The sequence below is a fragment of the Phacochoerus africanus genome, chromosome 6 (assembly GCF_016906955.1).
Source record: "Phacochoerus africanus isolate WHEZ1 chromosome 6, ROS_Pafr_v1, whole genome shotgun sequence".
In the NCBI taxonomy this organism is placed as follows: Eukaryota; Metazoa; Chordata; class Mammalia; order Artiodactyla; family Suidae; genus Phacochoerus; species Phacochoerus africanus.
This window is the reverse complement of record NC_062549.1, coordinates 95764334-95781210: the sequence shown is the minus strand read 5'-3', so window position 1 is coordinate 95781210 and position 16877 is coordinate 95764334. Positions and strand designations below refer to the sequence as shown.

The 16877-nt window shown below is 44.2% G+C and overlaps 3 protein-coding genes across 3 annotated transcripts in view; 1 reads left to right on the top strand and 2 right to left on the bottom strand.

The window, feature by feature from the left end:
* Nucleotides 1-1888: 1888 nt before the first annotated feature.
* On the bottom strand, nucleotides 1889-6028 carry CFAP141 (cilia and flagella associated protein 141). Its single transcript, XM_047784511.1, has 4 exons — nucleotides 5387-6028; nucleotides 5050-5090; nucleotides 3117-3246; nucleotides 1889-2332 (listed from the first exon to the last, which is right to left on the bottom strand). The coding sequence occupies exons 1-4, from the start codon at nucleotides 5417-5419 to the stop codon at nucleotides 2231-2233; spliced, it is 306 nt and encodes a 101-aa protein (XP_047640467.1). The 5' UTR covers nucleotides 5420-6028; the 3' UTR covers nucleotides 1889-2230.
* A 138-nt stretch (nucleotides 6029-6166) lies between these two features.
* On the bottom strand, nucleotides 6167-16745 carry C6H1orf43 (chromosome 6 C1orf43 homolog). The gene is made up of 7 exons (XM_047784510.1): nucleotides 16387-16745; nucleotides 15895-15996; nucleotides 11738-11855; nucleotides 11466-11519; nucleotides 9995-10161; nucleotides 9849-9907; nucleotides 6167-6699 (listed from the first exon to the last, which is right to left on the bottom strand). The coding sequence occupies exons 1-7, from the start codon at nucleotides 16450-16452 to the stop codon at nucleotides 6504-6506; spliced, it is 762 nt and encodes a 253-aa protein (XP_047640466.1). The 5' UTR covers nucleotides 16453-16745; the 3' UTR covers nucleotides 6167-6503.
* Nucleotides 16216-16877, top strand: part of UBAP2L (ubiquitin associated protein 2 like) — a 49198-nt gene continuing 48536 nt past the window's right edge. The window contains exon 1 of the mRNA XM_047784501.1: nucleotides 16216-16289. The gene's annotated coding sequence lies outside the window, so the exon portion shown is untranslated. The remainder of the gene's footprint in view (nucleotides 16290-16877) is intronic.

The window sequence follows — 16877 nt, the reverse complement described above, 5'->3', positions numbered from 1 at the left end:
TGCCTTTCTTTGTCTCATCAGTGGGCTGTGTAGAGGGAGAGGAAGAAGACACTTGGACAGCTGAGATGAAAAATGCGTATTGAGGGAGTTCCCTGGTGGCTCAGCAGGTTAAGGATCTGGCATTGTCACTGCTGTGGCTTGGGTTCAGTCCTTGGTCTGGGGACTTCCACATGCCACAGGCGCAGCCAAAAAAAGGGGGGGGGAATGCATGTTGAAGGATAGAGACAGACTAGTGGGGCAGACTAATTTGCAGCAGGCACAGAACCACAGGGAACTGACTTTAGGAAATGATCACTATGGAAAGGATGAGTAACCAAGGAGAACATAGATGGCAAGGTGAGGGAACTGGGAAAAGTATGTATGACAGTAATACATCAGAGAGTGATGGTGTGTTCCTGCACCTGTTACTGGCTGCAAAATAGTAGTCTCTCTGGCTTGAGATATCATTTGTACTTAAAGATCTCAGTAAGAGTCTCTCTTAAAAAAAACCAAAACTCTCTGTGGCGTATAGGTGCATAAGAGTAATCAGCACTTTTCAAGAGTTCTCTTGTGGCTCAGTGGGTTAAGTCACTGGCACCATCACTGCATTGGCTCAGGTCGCTGCTATGGTACGGGTTCAATCCCTGATCCCAGAACTTCTGCATGTCACGAGTGCAGCCAACGAAGAAAAAAAATCAATACTTTTCAGCATTTTGAATGCATTTAGATTTAGCATGCGCTTTCTAGTCTCCCATAAATCCCACCATTCCTTATTCCCTCATATCTGTATTATCTGCCTGACACCTGAAGGTACTTGAGTTTAGAACCCAGTCATTTTGCAGAGGTGGGAATTCAAGCAGAAGTCAGAGACCTGGCGTTCCCATTGTGGCTCAGCGGAAAGAGATCTGACTAGTATCCACGAGGAGGCAGGTTCCACCCAGCATTGCCGTGAGCAGTGGTGTAGGTTGCAGATGTGGCTTGGATCTGGCATTGCTGTGGCTGTGGTGTAGGCTGGCGCTACAGCTCTGATTCGGCCCCTAGCCTGGGAACCTCCATAAGCCACAGGTGTGGTCCTTCAAAAAAAAAAAAAAAAAAAAGAAGAAGAAAGAAAAATCAATGACACTTGGGAGTTCCTTTTGTAAAGGCACAGGGGAAAAAAGAATACAACTAGTAATCATGAGCATGAGGGTTTAATCCCTGGCCTCCATCAGTGGTCAAGGATCTGGTGTCATGAGTTGTGCTGTAGGTCACAGATGCGGCTTGGATCCTGCATTGTGCTGGCTGTGGTGTAGGCCAGCAGCTGTAGCTCCGATTCGACCCCTAGCCTGGGAACTTCCACATGCTGTGTAGAAAAAGAAAAAAAAAAAAAAAAAAAGAGAGAGATAGAGACTTGTACACAGTTTCACAATAACTGGCAGTGTTGAAACCTAAAATCCAGGCCTCCTGACATCAAGTACCACAGTGCCTGTGGATTAATAGCCATGTTCAGAGCTATCTGTCCAAGTATGTAGAAATTACCAGTGGAAATGAGATCTGAGAGGTGGTAAGCAAAATCTAGGATGCTATATCAGGATTATGGCACCTGGGAGTTCCTCTTGTGGCTCAAGGGGTTAAGGACCCGACGTTGTCTCTGTGAGGATGTGAGTCTGATTCCTGGCCTCACTCATTGGGTTAAGGATCTGGCATTGCCCCAAGCTTCGGTGTAGATTGCAGAATGTGGCTCGGATCTGGCGTTGCTATGTCTGTGGTGTAGGCCTCAGGTGAAGTTCGGGAACTTCCATATGCCACAGGTGCAGCCGTGAAAAGAAAAAAAAAAAGATTATTTTTTCTTTCATGGCAGCTATGAATAAACACTTTTGAAACAGATCAAGATTTAAGGTTGAAAGAATGATCCAGTGGGCCAAGTTTGAACATTTAAAAATTAGATTTATTTGTTAAACAAATTAGAATTCTCTGCTCACACTGTCCATCTATTTCTCCACCTCCCCTCCTCCCACTTACATCAAAACTGCAAATCTCATTCTGACCACAAGGTGTCACTCTTGTCTTTACCATTGTTTTATAGATTATTTCCCAAAGAGCATTAGGGGATTGACATGGGCATGAAAGAGATGAGAATGGGGCGATATCTTAAATCCTGGACAGATAACTAGATCCAGGTGAGTTCTGGGAAGGATGTTCAAGGTGGTGGAGCTCAAAAGGCTAGGTTAGCAGGTGTGGTGAGAATGCAGGGGCAATGTTTCAAATGCCATCAGAGTCGCTCCACATAAAAAGCCTTGCCCATCTGATTTAGTTCCCGCTGGTACTGCCGATGCTCCTTTTCAAACAGCTGGTGCAGGGCAGCTTGACGGACCTGGTGGGGAGGGCAGAACAGGATGTGATCTTTGCCCTCTGTTTAGCTCCCTTTCTCTCTCTCTCTCTTTTTTTTTTTTTTTGGCCAAGCCTGTGACATGTGGAAGTTCCCAGGCCAGGGATCGAACCCATGCCACAGCAGCGACTGGAGCCACTATATAGTAACAATGCTGGATCCTTAACCCGCTGAGCAACAAGGGAATTCCTACCCCGCTTTCTCATTCTTTCTCCCTGGTTGTTTTCCTATCACACATGTTCTCTTGGATCTATACTTAGCTGTGACATAAAGCTAGGCAGTAGCACAGAGGCTGAACCACTGGAGGGGAAGCCTACCTATTTTTTTTCCCCCCACCATGGGTGAAGCCCCACATTCAGCAAATATTTGCTAAGGACATTCCATGAAACAGAAAATTTTCTAGGTACCTGGGATACAAAGATGGTGACATGACAGGAAATGGGGACTCCAGGGAGAGAGAAAGAGGTTCTGAGAGGCAGGTGCTGGACACTAAGAAGTAGTTTTGAGTCTTACCAAGGTGAGAGGAGCAAGGACTAGACTACACCTTGGGTGTTTAGAATGTGCCATCTGCAGCTAGATGTAAAGAATCAGTGAAAAATAGCCTTAGTTTTAGGGTTAAAGAGTTACTGCTCTGGTGTGATGGTGAAAATCTCAGAGGCAAATAAGAGAGGTGAGTAAATGGTTGGAGACTGAGAACTTGGGAATTCCAGTGGGCAAAGGCACAGGGCAGTAGAGGATGAAACTTTAGGTCACCTTTGCCAGAACTCACCATCAGTAGCTGCTTGTTAGCCAGTGCCAACTCCTGTACCATGGTGTTTTGCATCCTTAGGATGGCATATGGGTTTCTCCTCTGGCTTAATGTCATCTGCCACAGACAGTGAGTATGTGAATTTTGCCACCTGCCCCAGGCATAAAGGTAGGGTTGAATGGGTTGGCATTAGGAATGGAGACAAAAAACCCATCAGTGAGGTTGCTTCTTCACCAGAACTTCTGTGCTAATGTCAGAAGCCTGCAAACTCCTTGAAAGGGTAACTAGATACATAAAAGGAATATACCTACGTCCCTCTCTCTCTCACGTTTGTATCCTCTGTTCAGACAACCCTTGCCGACATTTAAAAAAAAAGGGTTTTACAGATGGCTGAAAAATTAAATCCATATGGGAAATATATATGTTAAATGAAAAGTGAAAGCTTCATTCTTCTGCCCCAGTTCTTTTCAACAAAGTTATCAGTTTCTTGTGTATCTTTCCAGAAAATTTTTCTATCATATGTCTTTTAATTTTTCAACATGAAATCATATATTTACATAAGCAGTATCAATTTGGACTTTTCATATCAACACATAAAGATTTGCTTCAGTCTGTTTAAAGATTGCCTAGTATTTTTGTATCATAATTTAACCATCTACGTTGTTTCTAGCCTTTTAATTTTTATAAACAATGCTGTCATGAACACTCTTGTGAATGTACATTCTAGTGCTTTTGCAGATATATATGTGTAAGGAGATAAAAGTTGTCAGTTTAAAGGATATGCAAATTTAAAATTTTGATAGATTCCACCAAACTACCTTCATAAAAAAGGCTGCATCAATCTTGACTCCCACTAAAACTATAAGCATACTTGTTACCTGACATCCTTGCTAAATCTGGATATAACTGGTGAAACCTTAAAAAACAGGTTTACCTGGGAGTTGCCGTCGTGGCTCAGTGGTTAACGAGTTTGACTGAGAACCATGGGGTTGAGGGTTTGATCCCCGACCTTGCTCGGTGGGTTGGGGATCCGGCATTGCTGTGAGCTGTGGTGTAGGTCACAGACTCATCTCGGATTCCGAGTTGCTGTGGCTGTGGCGTAGGCCAGTGGCTGCAGCTCCGATTGGACCACTAGCCTGGGAACCTCCATGTGCTGTGGGAGCGGCCCTAGAAATGTTAAAAAAAAAAAAAAAAACCTCCCAAAACAAGTTTATCTTATTTAATCCCAGACCGTTTTAGTCAGAACATTCTGGGTTAACACCTGTGTGTTTTTAAAAGTTCCACAGGTGGAGTTCCCATCGTGGTGCAGTGGTTAATGAATCCGACTGGGAACCATGAGGTTGCGGGTTCGATCCCTGCCCTTGCTCAGTGGGTTAACAATCTGGCGTTGCCGTGAGCTGTGGTGTAGGTCGCAGATGCGGCTCGGATCCTGCGTTGCTGTGGCTCTGGCATAGGCCAGCGGCTACAGCTCCGATTAGACCCCTAGCCTGGGAACCTCCATATGCCGCAGGAGCGGCCCAAGAAATGGCAAAAAGACAAAACATAAATAAAAATAAAATAAAATAAGAGTTCCACAGGTGATGGAAGTACATAGCCTAGTCTTTTGATTCTTCCTATTCATTTGACAAATACTTAACTGTATACCTACCACATGGTTAGTACAATGCCAGAAAACAAATAATTGAATTTTCCTTAAAAAACAAAAACTTGCTCCAATTTTCCTCCAGAGAATGGGAAGCAAGGGGTTATAAAAACCATTGTCTATATAGCCTAACCTGATGTCCACTAGGCTTTTCTGCTTTTGAGAACACGGGCTGCTTCTTGCCCCCTCCACACCTGTTCGCCTTCTTGATGAGCCCCTAATAAGATGGAACAGATCTGAGAGGTGCCTTCAGAACAGGAGGGTGAAAAGGTCAAGCTGCAGTGTAAGGGAAGGGACAGAAGCAGAGATTACCTGTCCACCATCTTCTTCAGCCCCACGGCCCTTTGAAAACTCTGCAAGAAAAGGGAGTTCTGTTGACCTGCCTTGATCTCCAGTACCTCACCCTTAGTACCCCAACGTGATGGGAGACACAGTCCTCTTTTGAGAGAGAGAGTAGCAAATTTCCTATGGGAGGTGAATGCAACAAATATTTGAATTATCTACTATGTGCCAGACAGTCTCCCAGTCCTTACCATCTTTGTTACATCAGGGGCCTCTATTAAGAAACGGTCCATTTCTGGTAAATTTCTCTGTAAATCTCACTAAAGGGAAACTCCTCCAACCCCACCCTGCTTCCAACTCTGCATACCTCTTCTACTTTTACCATCTTTTCCATAGACATGTCCACAGACTCGATATGGTCTTAGGAGACAGAGCAGGCTCTCCTTTCTGTTTAGTGCAGTCACGAGGTTTCAGTAGTCATAGCAACATTTATGGCTCCAACAATGACCCCTCGGCCTAAGAGTTGATTGGTCACCTGGCCTGCTGCCCTGGAGACTTGAAGGGAATCCTGGTTCGCCAGCCTTCTATTAGTGTCTCAGGCAATTCTATGAGCAAGGACCATAGTCCTAATTTTAGGCTTTCTTCTTTTGGGGTCCCAAGGAGTATCTATATGCTCCTAGGTCCAGAGAGCCTATCATATACCTCTTTTATTAAAAGGCAATTGTAAAGGAATGAATCGCATGCTTTATTTTTTAACTCTACATTTTATTAAATAATTTATAAAGTCAGACCAGTATATTGGTCTTATCATTCCTTCACTCACACTATCCCCAAATGAGGGGGGATGGAATTTGTCAGGTGTCAAAACATTCCCTTTCCAATTTATTCATGACAATATGGAATGAAGTGGAAGGCAGATCCTTGCATGTCAGGAAAGTTATGTTAATGGTTCAACACAGCCTGATTTAGATGGAGCACCAGAGTAAGTTCCACATACCACTCATGGCCTCACCTAACCTCCCCACCAGTTTCTGTATGCTTTTCCTGTTAATCAACTCTTAGGTATCTCAAACCCAAATGGTTCCCATTCAACTGTATACAAAGGGGGCGATCCAGAAGACAAGACACCAAGCCCCATCACCCCAACTCTCACCCTCAGGATTTATTTATAGTCTGGAAAAGAGCAGATGAACCATGATCAAAATCAAGTGAGGATTTTCAAGGAACCTTTGACAGAAAGATTAAGAAAAACATATGAATTCAAATCCAGAGAAAAGTGCTACCAAGGGAAAATAAAGTCTTAACTGATGCTCTAAAACTGGCCAGAGGAAAGCGTTGGAGAATGATCTTCTAGGCAAGAGCTCTAAACACAACTGGAGCGTCAGCTGATCCAGTCTGGGTTGCTGAGCCAGATGACCTGAGGGCTGCCGGGCAAGCACGCTGCAGTCTGTCTGGCTCCATCAACAGAGAGTCCTTCAGCCCCATCACAGAGTACTCTCCAGTGTGTTATAGTTGTCCTTAAAGCTCTTCAATTCAAGGAAGTGCTTGGCACGTTTACTCTTCTGGCTGGAGGGGAGGTATGTCACCTGGATGGTTGTTGGCGAGACTTCAGGAGACTGGGTTAGGTCTTTGGCTGCTGACTGGTGGTGTCGCTGAGAGCTCCCTCTTCGTGCTTTGACCCTAAAGAACACAGAGAGGGCAAGTCATGGGCAGAACAGGCCAATGGAAGAAATCAATTCAAGGCTTATCCACTCTATAAATTCAACCACAGCCATACATGTTCTCTGTCCTACCTCATAAACTAGTTAGTAATAAAATCCTATTTGGTAGCTTAGAAATAGCAGAGAAGTCAATTTTCCCACCGAATCCCTGGCTCTGGCTCAATCTCTCCTTCATTTCACTGTGCTTAAAGAAAATTTTTAATTCTGCTGATTCACCTAATGTGTGCATGCCCCTAATAAACTTCCAGTCCTGGGAGTTGCTGTTGTGGCTCAGTGGAAATGAACCTAATAGCCATGAGGATGCGGGTTCAATCCCTGACCCTGCTAAGTGAGCTAAGGATCTGCCATTGCCATGAGCTGTGGTGTAGTTTGCAGATGCGGCTCCGATCTGGTGTTGTCATGGCTGTGGTGTAGGCCAGCAGCTGTAGCTCCGATTCAACCCCAGCCTAGGAATTTCTATATGCTGCACCTGCAGCCCTTAAAAAAAACAAAAACAAAAAAAGCTTCCAGTCCAAAGAGAGTCCCTTGAAACAACTAAATACCAAAGAATATTACTGAAGTAACTACTGAGTACCCACCACATGTTAGGACATTAAACTGGGTGCTTTACCAACTTGTAATTTACTAACATCCCATTATCCCTATATGGTGGTATTATCCCCCTTTGCAGGTTAGGAAACTGAGGGTCCATTAAGTAAGTTACCTGAGGTCACAAAGCTAGTAAGTGACAAAGAGATGAGATTCAAAGCTAAGTGTGTCAGATTTCAGAGCCTATACTCTTCAATATACCTGAAACTTTCTAGAAACTAGAAACCAAAGAGACAGAACTTTTTTTTTTTTTTTTTTTGCTTTTTAGGGCCATACCCGCGGCATATGGAGGTTCCCAGGCTAGGGGTCAAATCAGAGTTACAGCCGCTGGCCTATGCCACAGCAACATGGGATTGGAGCCATGTCTGAGACCTACACCAGAGCTCATGGCAATGCCGGATCCTTAACGAACTGAGTGAGGCCAGGGATAGAACCCATAACCTCATGGTTACTAGTGAGAGTTATTTCCATTGCGCCAAAATGGGAACGCCTGAATTTTTTAATTGTGATAAACGTAAAATTTACTCCTTTTTTTTTTTTTTTTTTTAAATTTATGGCCACACCTGCAGCATGTGGAAGTTCCCGGCCCAGGGACTGAATCTGAGCTGCAGCTGCAACCTATGTCATAACTGTGGCATCACTGGATCCTTTAACCTACTGCATCTGGCAGGGGATTGAATCCCTGCCTCTGCATGGACCCAAGCTGCTGCAGTTGGATTCTTAACCCACTGGGCCACAGCGGGAATTCCCCATCTTAACCATTTTTTAATGTTTCCAGTTCAGTAGTGCAACCAACCTCCAGAATTCATCTTGTAAAACAAACCCTCTGCCTATTAAACAACTTCCTATTCCCCCTTCCCTCTAGTCCCTGGCAACTACCATTCTACTTTCTTTTTCTATGAATATGGCTACTCTAGATACCTCACAAAAGTGGAATCATACAGCATTTGTCTTTCAAAGAAAATGAATTGTAAAGAGGCCTCCTACCTGATTCTAGACTAAATGCCCTTTTCCATTATGTTCATTTTCATTAGGGTTCTAGGTAGTTCTTACCAGAACCTTTTGTCTCTCTCTTTTTTTTGCTTTTTAGGGCCACACCCACAGCATATGGAGATTTCCGGAGCTACAGCTGCCGGCCTACACCACAGCAACAGCCACGTCAGATCTAAGCTGCATCTGTGACCCACACCACAGTTCACGGCAACACTGGATCCTCAACCCACTGAGCAATGCCAGGGATCGAACCTGCAACCTCATGGTTCCTAGTCAGATTCGGTTCCACTGCACTAAAACAGGAACTCCAGAACCTTTTGTCTTTAGAACAAGGTAGTTTATATTGAAGGACAGAGAAGACAGGATGGACATACCCCTTATTTTTTGAGAAAGAACCATATTCAACACAGCAGAAGACATGTATTCTTTTCATGGCTGGTAACTAACTTTTTATTTTAGATTGGCTTTTTCTCTTTACCCATTCATTTTAACAAATGCATAAACAACATAATGAAGCTTTGTTAGTACGTTATTTATTTATTTTGTCTTTTTGCCATTTCTTGGGCCACTTCCATGGCACATGGAGGTTCCCAGGCTAGGGGTTGAATCGGAGCTGTAGCTACTGGCCTGTGCCAGAGCCACAGCAGTGCTGGATCCTTAACCCACTGAGCAAGGCCAGGGATCGAACCCACAACCTCATGGCTCCTAGTCAGATTCGTTAACCACTGAGCCACGACGGGAACTCCTGTTAGTACGTATTTGAAACATTCCCAGACAAAAGTCTTAATTCCTCTTCTATAACACCAACTCTCAGCAACTGATTCTTTAGGGATACCTTTCGTTTCAGACAGGGTTACTAACACTGTAAGTGGTATTACAAATGGTTGGCATTTAATTCTTACTTTTATCAGATCAAGACATAAAAGGAGTGCACTGGGACCCTGGAAGAGAAGTTTTCTTTTTTTTTTGGTCTCTTGTCCTTTTTTAGGGCCGCGCCCACAGCATATGGAGGTTCCCAGGCTAGGGATCTAATCGGAGCTGTAGCCACCGGCCTACACCAGAACCACAGCAATACCAGATCTGAGCCTCATCTGCAACCTACACTACAGCTCACGGCAACGCTGGATCCTTAACCCACTGAGCGAGGCCAAGGATCAAACCCTGCAACCTCATGGTTCCTAGTTGGATTCGTTTCTGCTGTGCCACGATGGGAACTCCAGAAATTTTTGTTATGCTCTAAAACTATTTCATTCCCTTTATTGGGAATAAGTTATACCAATTCAGACATTTTACTGAATTGCACAAAACTAACAAGAAAAGAAAAAGAGGTGTACAAAAGTAGCAGAAACTTCTCTTATTAGCTTATAGAATAGCATCTGCTTTCCAATGTGTACAAGACATAGCTCTGATAGTCTAGGACCTGACAACTCTTATCCTACCATACATTCTGTTCATATGGCTTTTGAAGGCCCAGCACTACTGTATTCTCTAACCAGCACCCTTTGACATATTCCCCTCCAAACTCACACTGTGGCCAGCTCACTCAGGGCTTCCTGATAGCGCAGGTACTCACTCTGGCCAAAGACCTGAAGAAAGAGGATGGAAGAATGAGGATCTCCCAATCTGGGGCACCCCTTTAGTTCCCTGAAGGAAAAAGTATCCAACGAGCTTACCCCTGTCCCATAGCGGGCTGTCTCATAGCCATCCAGCAGGGTGTCAATGAGGGCCTTGCGCACACCCTTGAAAGGAGTACTAGTGTTTCGAAGATCTAGCAGGTAGGAGCGGAAATTCTTGCCCATTAAGGAACGAGGATGCCGGCCTTCAGCATAAAATGGGATCTCTGTGTGGAGAAAACAGAACAATGATACCCCTTTCCCATTTGTTAGTCTTTCTAAGTAGCTTCCACACTTAGAAATGGTCCAATGACTTAGGCAGAAATTCTAAGAGAATTCATAAGACCAGAAATACGGAGGTCCCTGGGGGCTTTGTAGGTTAAGGATCTGGCACTGTCACTGCTGTGGCTTGGGTTTGATCCCTGGTCCAGGGAAGTTCTGCATGCCATCAAAAACAAACAAACAAAAAAAGATCAGCGATACAGTGCTGTGTCTGAGTGGTCATATGGTGGCGGCAATACAACTGCTAAGCTATACCAATGATACATGTTAGTGTCATCTCTCTATGCATCCTACTTACCCAGAGTTTAAGATAAAAACTATTTTGGTGGAGATAAGAGTATTTTTGACAACGGTCACAGAATGGAAAAAAAAAAATTTCAAAAATTGGAGTTCCCATTATGGCTCAGCGGTAATGAACCCAACTAGTATCCATGAAGACATCTCTGGCCCTGCTTAGTAGGTTAAAGGATCCAGCGTTGCCGTGAGCTGTGGTGTAGGTCACAGACTCGGCTTGGATCCTGAGTTGCTGTGGCTGTGGTGTAGGTCGGCAGCTACAGCTCCAATTAGACCCCTAGCCTGGGAACCTCCATATGCTGCAGTGTGGCCCTAAAGACAAAAAACAAAACAAAACAAAAAAACAACCATCTGGAGTTCCCATCGTGGTGCAGTGGAAACAAATCTGATTGGAACCATGAGCTTGTGGGTTTGATCCCTGGCTTTACTCAGTGGGTTAAGGATCTGGCGCTGTCGTGAGCTGTGGTGTAGGTCACAGACACAGCTCGGATCCTGCGTTGCTACTGCTTGTGGCTGTGGTGTAGGCCGGCAGCTGTAGCTCCTATTCGACCCCTAGCCTGGGAACCTCCATATACTGCGAGTGTGGCCCTAAAAAGCAAAAAAAAAAAGGAACCATCTATGTAAGTTTAGTGAAAAAGCAGACGTTACCTGTCTTTGTGGAAAAATAAGCAAATTACCACCATCTAGTTCATGAACTAAAGGCCTAAAGGGAAGAACAAAAAGTAAAATAAAGAGATGAATAAAAAATATCCAGGCTCTTTGGAGAAAAAAATAACTTGCCTATGTTATTCCCTTAAGCAAAATAGCAACCCAATATTCTCAAAATTCTAGGAAATTTCTACTGGCTGGGGATGTGCAGAAAGGACAAATTCTAACATATTAAGTGGGTTGGGTTCCTCCCTCTCTTCTCCAGGTGAGCTTTCAGGAACCTGAACAGCTGCCAAGCAGCCCTTACCAGAGGCACGGATGGCATCCAGAGCTTTCATCCTGTATAGATAGTTGTAGCAACCTGTTGAGAAAGAGACTGATCTCAGGTATAACCCTTAAAAAAAGATTCTTCAGACTCTTAGCAAAGCTAACAAACTGCCGCCCACATTGAACATAACCCCAGTAACAAGGAACCACAGCTGCTGATTTTGCCAGCAGCTATGTTTACAACTCTGAGCAAAGGAATTCTGAACCGCTAGGACTCCTCATTCAAGTATCCTCTAAAAGCACGCCACATACTTTGATTTCCCTGGGTTTCCAGCTGTAATAGTCTTGCATCATCATCTGCAAGGAGCTGAGGTTCATACTTGATATCCTGAACCCTGGATAGTCGGATATCAATCTCCTCTTTTAAGTCCTGTTCACGTGGAGAAAAGAATACACAATCACTTAGCCTGTACTTTGCTTCCCATCAATTTGGAACGGGGCAGAACAAGTGAACAACAGAAGGAAAATGCTTATTTGGCTAACAAAACTGCCAGACAAAACTCAAGAATTTAAGAAAGAATGGAACTGCATTTTCTAAGAACTCTTCAAGCTGTACGTCTTTAAGCTAGATCTTTTAATCTGCCAGAAGTCTTTCAAGCTCTACAGCATTATTTCTGACTTTCCACTGGATTTAGAAGAATCTTGGTTAGGTGTTATGAAAAATTTCCTGAGCTGGGAAAAAAATGGGTATCAAATGGAGATCATAATCTACTCTAAAAACTTACAAGGAGAGCTCTATGTGGTTTATAACAGTTTAGGGACATTCCCTACCTGGTGGACCACAGGATTTCTAGAAGCTGTCTTGTAGAGCATATTTTATTTATTTGGCCACACCTATAGCAAGCAGAAGTTCCTGGGCCAGGGATTGAACCTGCAACACTGCAGTGACAACACAGGATCTCTGAGCCATGTGGGAACTCCCATAGCATATATTTAATTTTTTAAGCAGGTAATTAAAAGACACTAAAGATGTCATTCCCACTTACCCAAAAGCGACCACTGTTAACCATTTCATACTTATCTCTTCTACTTATGAGGATTGCCAGAGCCCCAGCAAGTATTCCGTATTCTTTTTCATTTAGTAATTTTTCTAGACTTCCAATGTGAAATACATCATACACAGAATACATGCATCATATATGAACTCTGTAACTGAATGTAAAATTAAGATGAACACTGGCATCCACTACCTAGTTCATGAACTGGGACCTGACCAATGACTTCAAAGCCTTGTGTGCCTATCCCTGATTGAATGTAACCTTCAACCTTAATTTGTCAAGTCTTATTTTTCTTTGCTGTATTACAACATCACTACATCACCCCAAATATGTTTAGCTTTGTCTGGTTTTGAACTTTATACAAGTGGAAAAATTACTTTTGAATGCCTCTGCAACCTATCTTTTAAAATTTTAAATAAACTTTATTGAGGTTGAATTTATGCGCAAAATAAGTCCGTTTTAAGGGTGTAGACTGATGAGTTTTGAGACAAATACAACCACCATTCCAATCAAGACAGAACATTTCCATCACCCCAAAATATTCTTCAACCCCCTTTGCAAACAACCTCCTCCTCCTTGCCCCAGGCCTGATGGGCTTTCTATCTATACAGTTCTACTTGTTCTAGAATTCCGCACAAATGGAATGGAATCATTTGGTACATATTCTTTAGTAAATGCTTTTTTTTTCACTCAGCATGAGACATTTATGTTTGATTCACTTTTTCCATTCAAATATACATTAGAGATTCAATTCTGTTCACATACTTATTTTCAGTTTTTCTTTTTTTTATTTAATAATTATTTTTTTCCAATAGCTGGTTTACAGTGTTCTGTCAATTTTCTACCGTACAGCAAGGTGACCCAGTCACACACACACACATTCCTTTTTCTCACATTATCATGTTCCATTATAATTGCCTAGATATAGTTCCCAGTGCTACACAGCAGGATCTCATTGTTTAACCATTCCAAAGGCAATAGTTTGCATCTATGAACCCCAAATTCCCTGTCTATCCCACTCCTCCCCCAGCCCCCAGCAACCACAAGTCTGTTCTCCATGCCCATAATTTTCTTTTCCATCTTAGGTTTATTTTCACTCCTCATGGTATTCCGGAATACAAGTACATCATTACATATGCATTTTCAAGTGGACATCTAGATTAACACTGTCTTTATTTTTTATTTTTTTTTAATTTTTATTTTTTTTGTCTTTTTGCCATTTCTTGGGCTGTTCCCACGGCATATGGAGATTCCCAGGCTAGGGGTCGAATCGGAGCTGTAGCCACCGGCCTACGCCAGAGCCACAGCAACGCGCGATCTGAGCCTCATCTGCGACCTACGCCACAGCTCACGGCAACGCCAGATCGTTAACCCACTGAGCAAGGGCAGGGATCGAACCCGCAACCTCATGGTTCCTAGTCAGATTCGTTAACCACTACGCCACAACGGGAACTCCAACACTGTTTTTAAAATATTGTAAACAATGCTATATCTTTGTATGTCTTCCAGTACATGTAGCAAAACTTAATTTCTTTATGCTAGGAGTGGAATTATCAGGCTGCGGATTAAGTAAATTTGCAACCTTACTAGACAATGCCCTGATATCTCACAAAGAGGTTTTATTAATCTACACCTCCATCAGCAAAAGATGAGACTTCAGATTACAGAATTCTTTATTATTTTTTTATTATTTTTGCTTTTGAGGGCCCCACCTATGGCATATGGAGGTTCCCAAGCTAGGAGTCAAACTGGAGCTCCAGCTGCTTGCTGACAACCACAGCCACAGCAACGCCAGATCCAAGCTGCATCTGCGACCTACACCACAGCTCACAGCAACTTGGGATCCTTAACCCACCGAGCTAGGCCAGGGATAGAACCCGCACCCTTATGGATTCCAGAGAGGTTTGTTAACCACTGAGCCACGACAGGAATGCTTTTTTTTTTTTTTTTTTTGCTTTTTAGGGCTGCACCTGCAGCATATGGAGATTCCCAGGCTAGGGGCTGAATTGCAGCTGTAGTTGCCGGCCTACAACCTATACCACAGCTCACAGTAATGCTGCAACCTCATGGTTCCTAGTCAGAATCATTTCTGCTGTGCCACAAAGGGAACTCCCAACAGCATTGTTTAAAGCAAAAGGAATCTTGACCTCACCTAGCCCTGAGTGGAGAATTCTAATAGCCAAAGTTTTGATTGGTTCATGACATACTAGAAATCAACCCTATATTCCTTTTACAGGAAGCAGTTAGCATTTGCAGTACCGAGGGAACTTAGAGGCACTGTGGAAGTTTCACCGTACAGCATCTTCTTTGAGGCTTTCCATGAAATATATCAACACGGAAAAGGAGGAAGAAATTATATCATTAGTTAAAGAAAGGAGTTCCTGCTGTGGTGCAGTGGAAACAATCTGACTAGCATCCATGAGGATGTAGGTTCTATCCCTGGCCTCATTCAGTGGGTTAAAGATCTGCTGTTGCTGTGAGCTGTGGTGTAGGTTGCAGACACGGCTTGGGCTTTGACCTGGCACTACTGTGGCTGCAGTATAGGCCAGAGACTACAGCTTCAATTTGACTCCTAGCCTGGGAACTTCCATAAGCTGCAGTGCAGGTTTGATCCCTGCCCTGGCAACTTCTGCATGCCCTGAACATGGCCAAACAAAGAGTAGCAGACACCTTTTACCCAAAAGTGAAGACAGAAGCATCAGGATAGGGGTGGCAATGAGGTATCAAGAGTTCTCACTTAGACATTTTAGGTTTGAGATGCTTATCAGACATCTACTTGGAAATGTTAGTTAGGCAATTGCATATACAAGGATAGAACTCAAGAAAAAGGTATGGGATAGAGATAAAATTTCGTCAGTAGATATTTAAAGCCAAGGAAAGGAAGGCAATTACCTAATTACTTAGTTGCTCACTTCCTGTATACACTCAGGTAAGTAGCTTCCTTTTCTTAAGTTTCAGTTTGTAACATGAATGACGGAACTAGATGACTTACAGGGCCTTTATAAATCTAATGTTGTGCAAAGGCAACCATTCTCACTGATCTGGGGTTAAGTTTAACCACCCTAATTCCATCCTAAGACAAAATTAGAAAAAAACCGCCCAAATAGCACGAGGTAGCTTATGTTTAACTGGGAAATATACCACAATGTTTTGGGAATCTTAATCCAAGTCCTCCGTTGTGCATATGCAAAAACTTAAGCTCCTGGATAAGCTGCATGCTGTGACATAGTAGTGAACAGGTATGCCAAGACCCAAGATGACTTTTATTGCTCAATATACTAAAGTCAGCGCATGGGTAACTAAACGAGAAAACGTGGGAATTAAGTCAGTTCTAAAGGCAAAGTAAATCTCATTCTGGGCCGTAATAAATCTGAAGAATCAGGCGGCCTATCTCGTACCTTAAGGACCTACCTTGGGAGCATTGTGTCCCACAGGGACATGAGGGCCCCTTCGGGATTTCATTGCAAAGCGCATGATTTGCCTCTTCACAAAAATAAATAGCAGTACAAACACCTGTCCAAAAAATGAAAAAAGTAAAGAATCTTTAATTAAATCGTTCCAAAAAAATATGCCTTCGTTTCAAATCCCCCAATTCGGGTTCTCGGGGATGCTTTGGGTAAAAGTTGGGGCAAAGCAAGGCCGTCAGCGACGGGGTGGATACAGGGAAGCCTGCAGCGGAGAGGCGTGAGGGTCTGCATCCTAGGGTTTAGAGGGAGGGTTCTCGGCTAGGGGCGGGGCAGTCCGAGTCGGTGACTTCTGCTCCCAGGTACTCCTGGGATAGGAGTCAAAGCCCAGAAAAAGCGCAGGTGAGTGGGTGGAGAATGAAGACAGGGAGCTGCTCAAGAGGAGGGCCTTTACTGGGTCAGACGCGACAGCAGGGACGGGTGGGGGAAATCTCCTCACCAGGCTCCCGTAGGCCATCACCAGCACGACATTCACGCCGGACAGCCAATTACTGCCAGACGCCATGGCCTCCCCACCCTGCGCAGAACTGCTCCGGTTTACCCCGCTGCACTGCCTCGTCAGCCCGGGCTCCGCCGAGGCAACAGCCCTTGGGTTCCCTGAAGCGCCCCGGCCATTTCCTTACGGGGAAAGACCAAAGCTGACCGGGCCTGAAAACATGGCGGTTGGGGGGGCTAGGAAAGAAGAACGACGCCTTCCCGCTTCCCCCCAACACGTGACTCAGGCACGCAATGGCAACCGGGACCCGCGGGTGCGGAGACGCGGAACTAAGCCAGTAAGAGGAAGCCGAGGCCATCCGTGCGTCACGTGGTAGAGGCGGGGCCGCAGCGGAGGAGGCGGGGCGGACGCGCCGAGCCGGAGTGAGGTGTCTCGTGGCGGGGCGGCACGCGCACGCTTGCGTGCGCGTCCCTTTTCGCGTCACGTGCTGGGGG

What these genes read in the sequence shown, in the direction of transcription:
- CFAP141 (XM_047784511.1), bottom strand. Translation starts at nt 5,419, where the DNA reads ATGTCTATGGAAAAGATGGTAAAAGTAGAAGAG. An exon ending in AGATGGTAAAAGTAGAAGAG is followed by an intron (nt 5,091 to 5,386) that starts GTATGCAGAGTT and finishes CTTTTCTTGCAG; the next exon opens with AGTTTTCAAAGGGCCGTGGG. An exon ending in CTAACAAGCAGCTACTGATG is followed by an intron (nt 2,333 to 3,116) that starts GTGAGTTCTGGC and finishes CCTCCCCACCAG; the next exon opens with GTCCGTCAAGCTGCCCTGCA.
- C6H1orf43 (XM_047784510.1), bottom strand. Translation starts at nt 16,452, where the DNA reads ATGGCGTCTGGCAGTAATTGGCTGTCCGGCGTGAATGTCGTGCTGGTG. An exon ending in GGATGCCATCCGTGCCTCTG is followed by an intron (nt 10,162 to 11,465) that starts GTAAGGGCTGCT and finishes TTCTCCACACAG; the next exon opens with AGATCCCATTTTATGCTGAA. An exon ending in CAGCCCGCTATGGGACAGGG is followed by an intron (nt 9,908 to 9,994) that starts GTAAGCTCGTTG and finishes CTCTTTCTTCAG; the next exon opens with GTCTTTGGCCAGAGTGAGTA.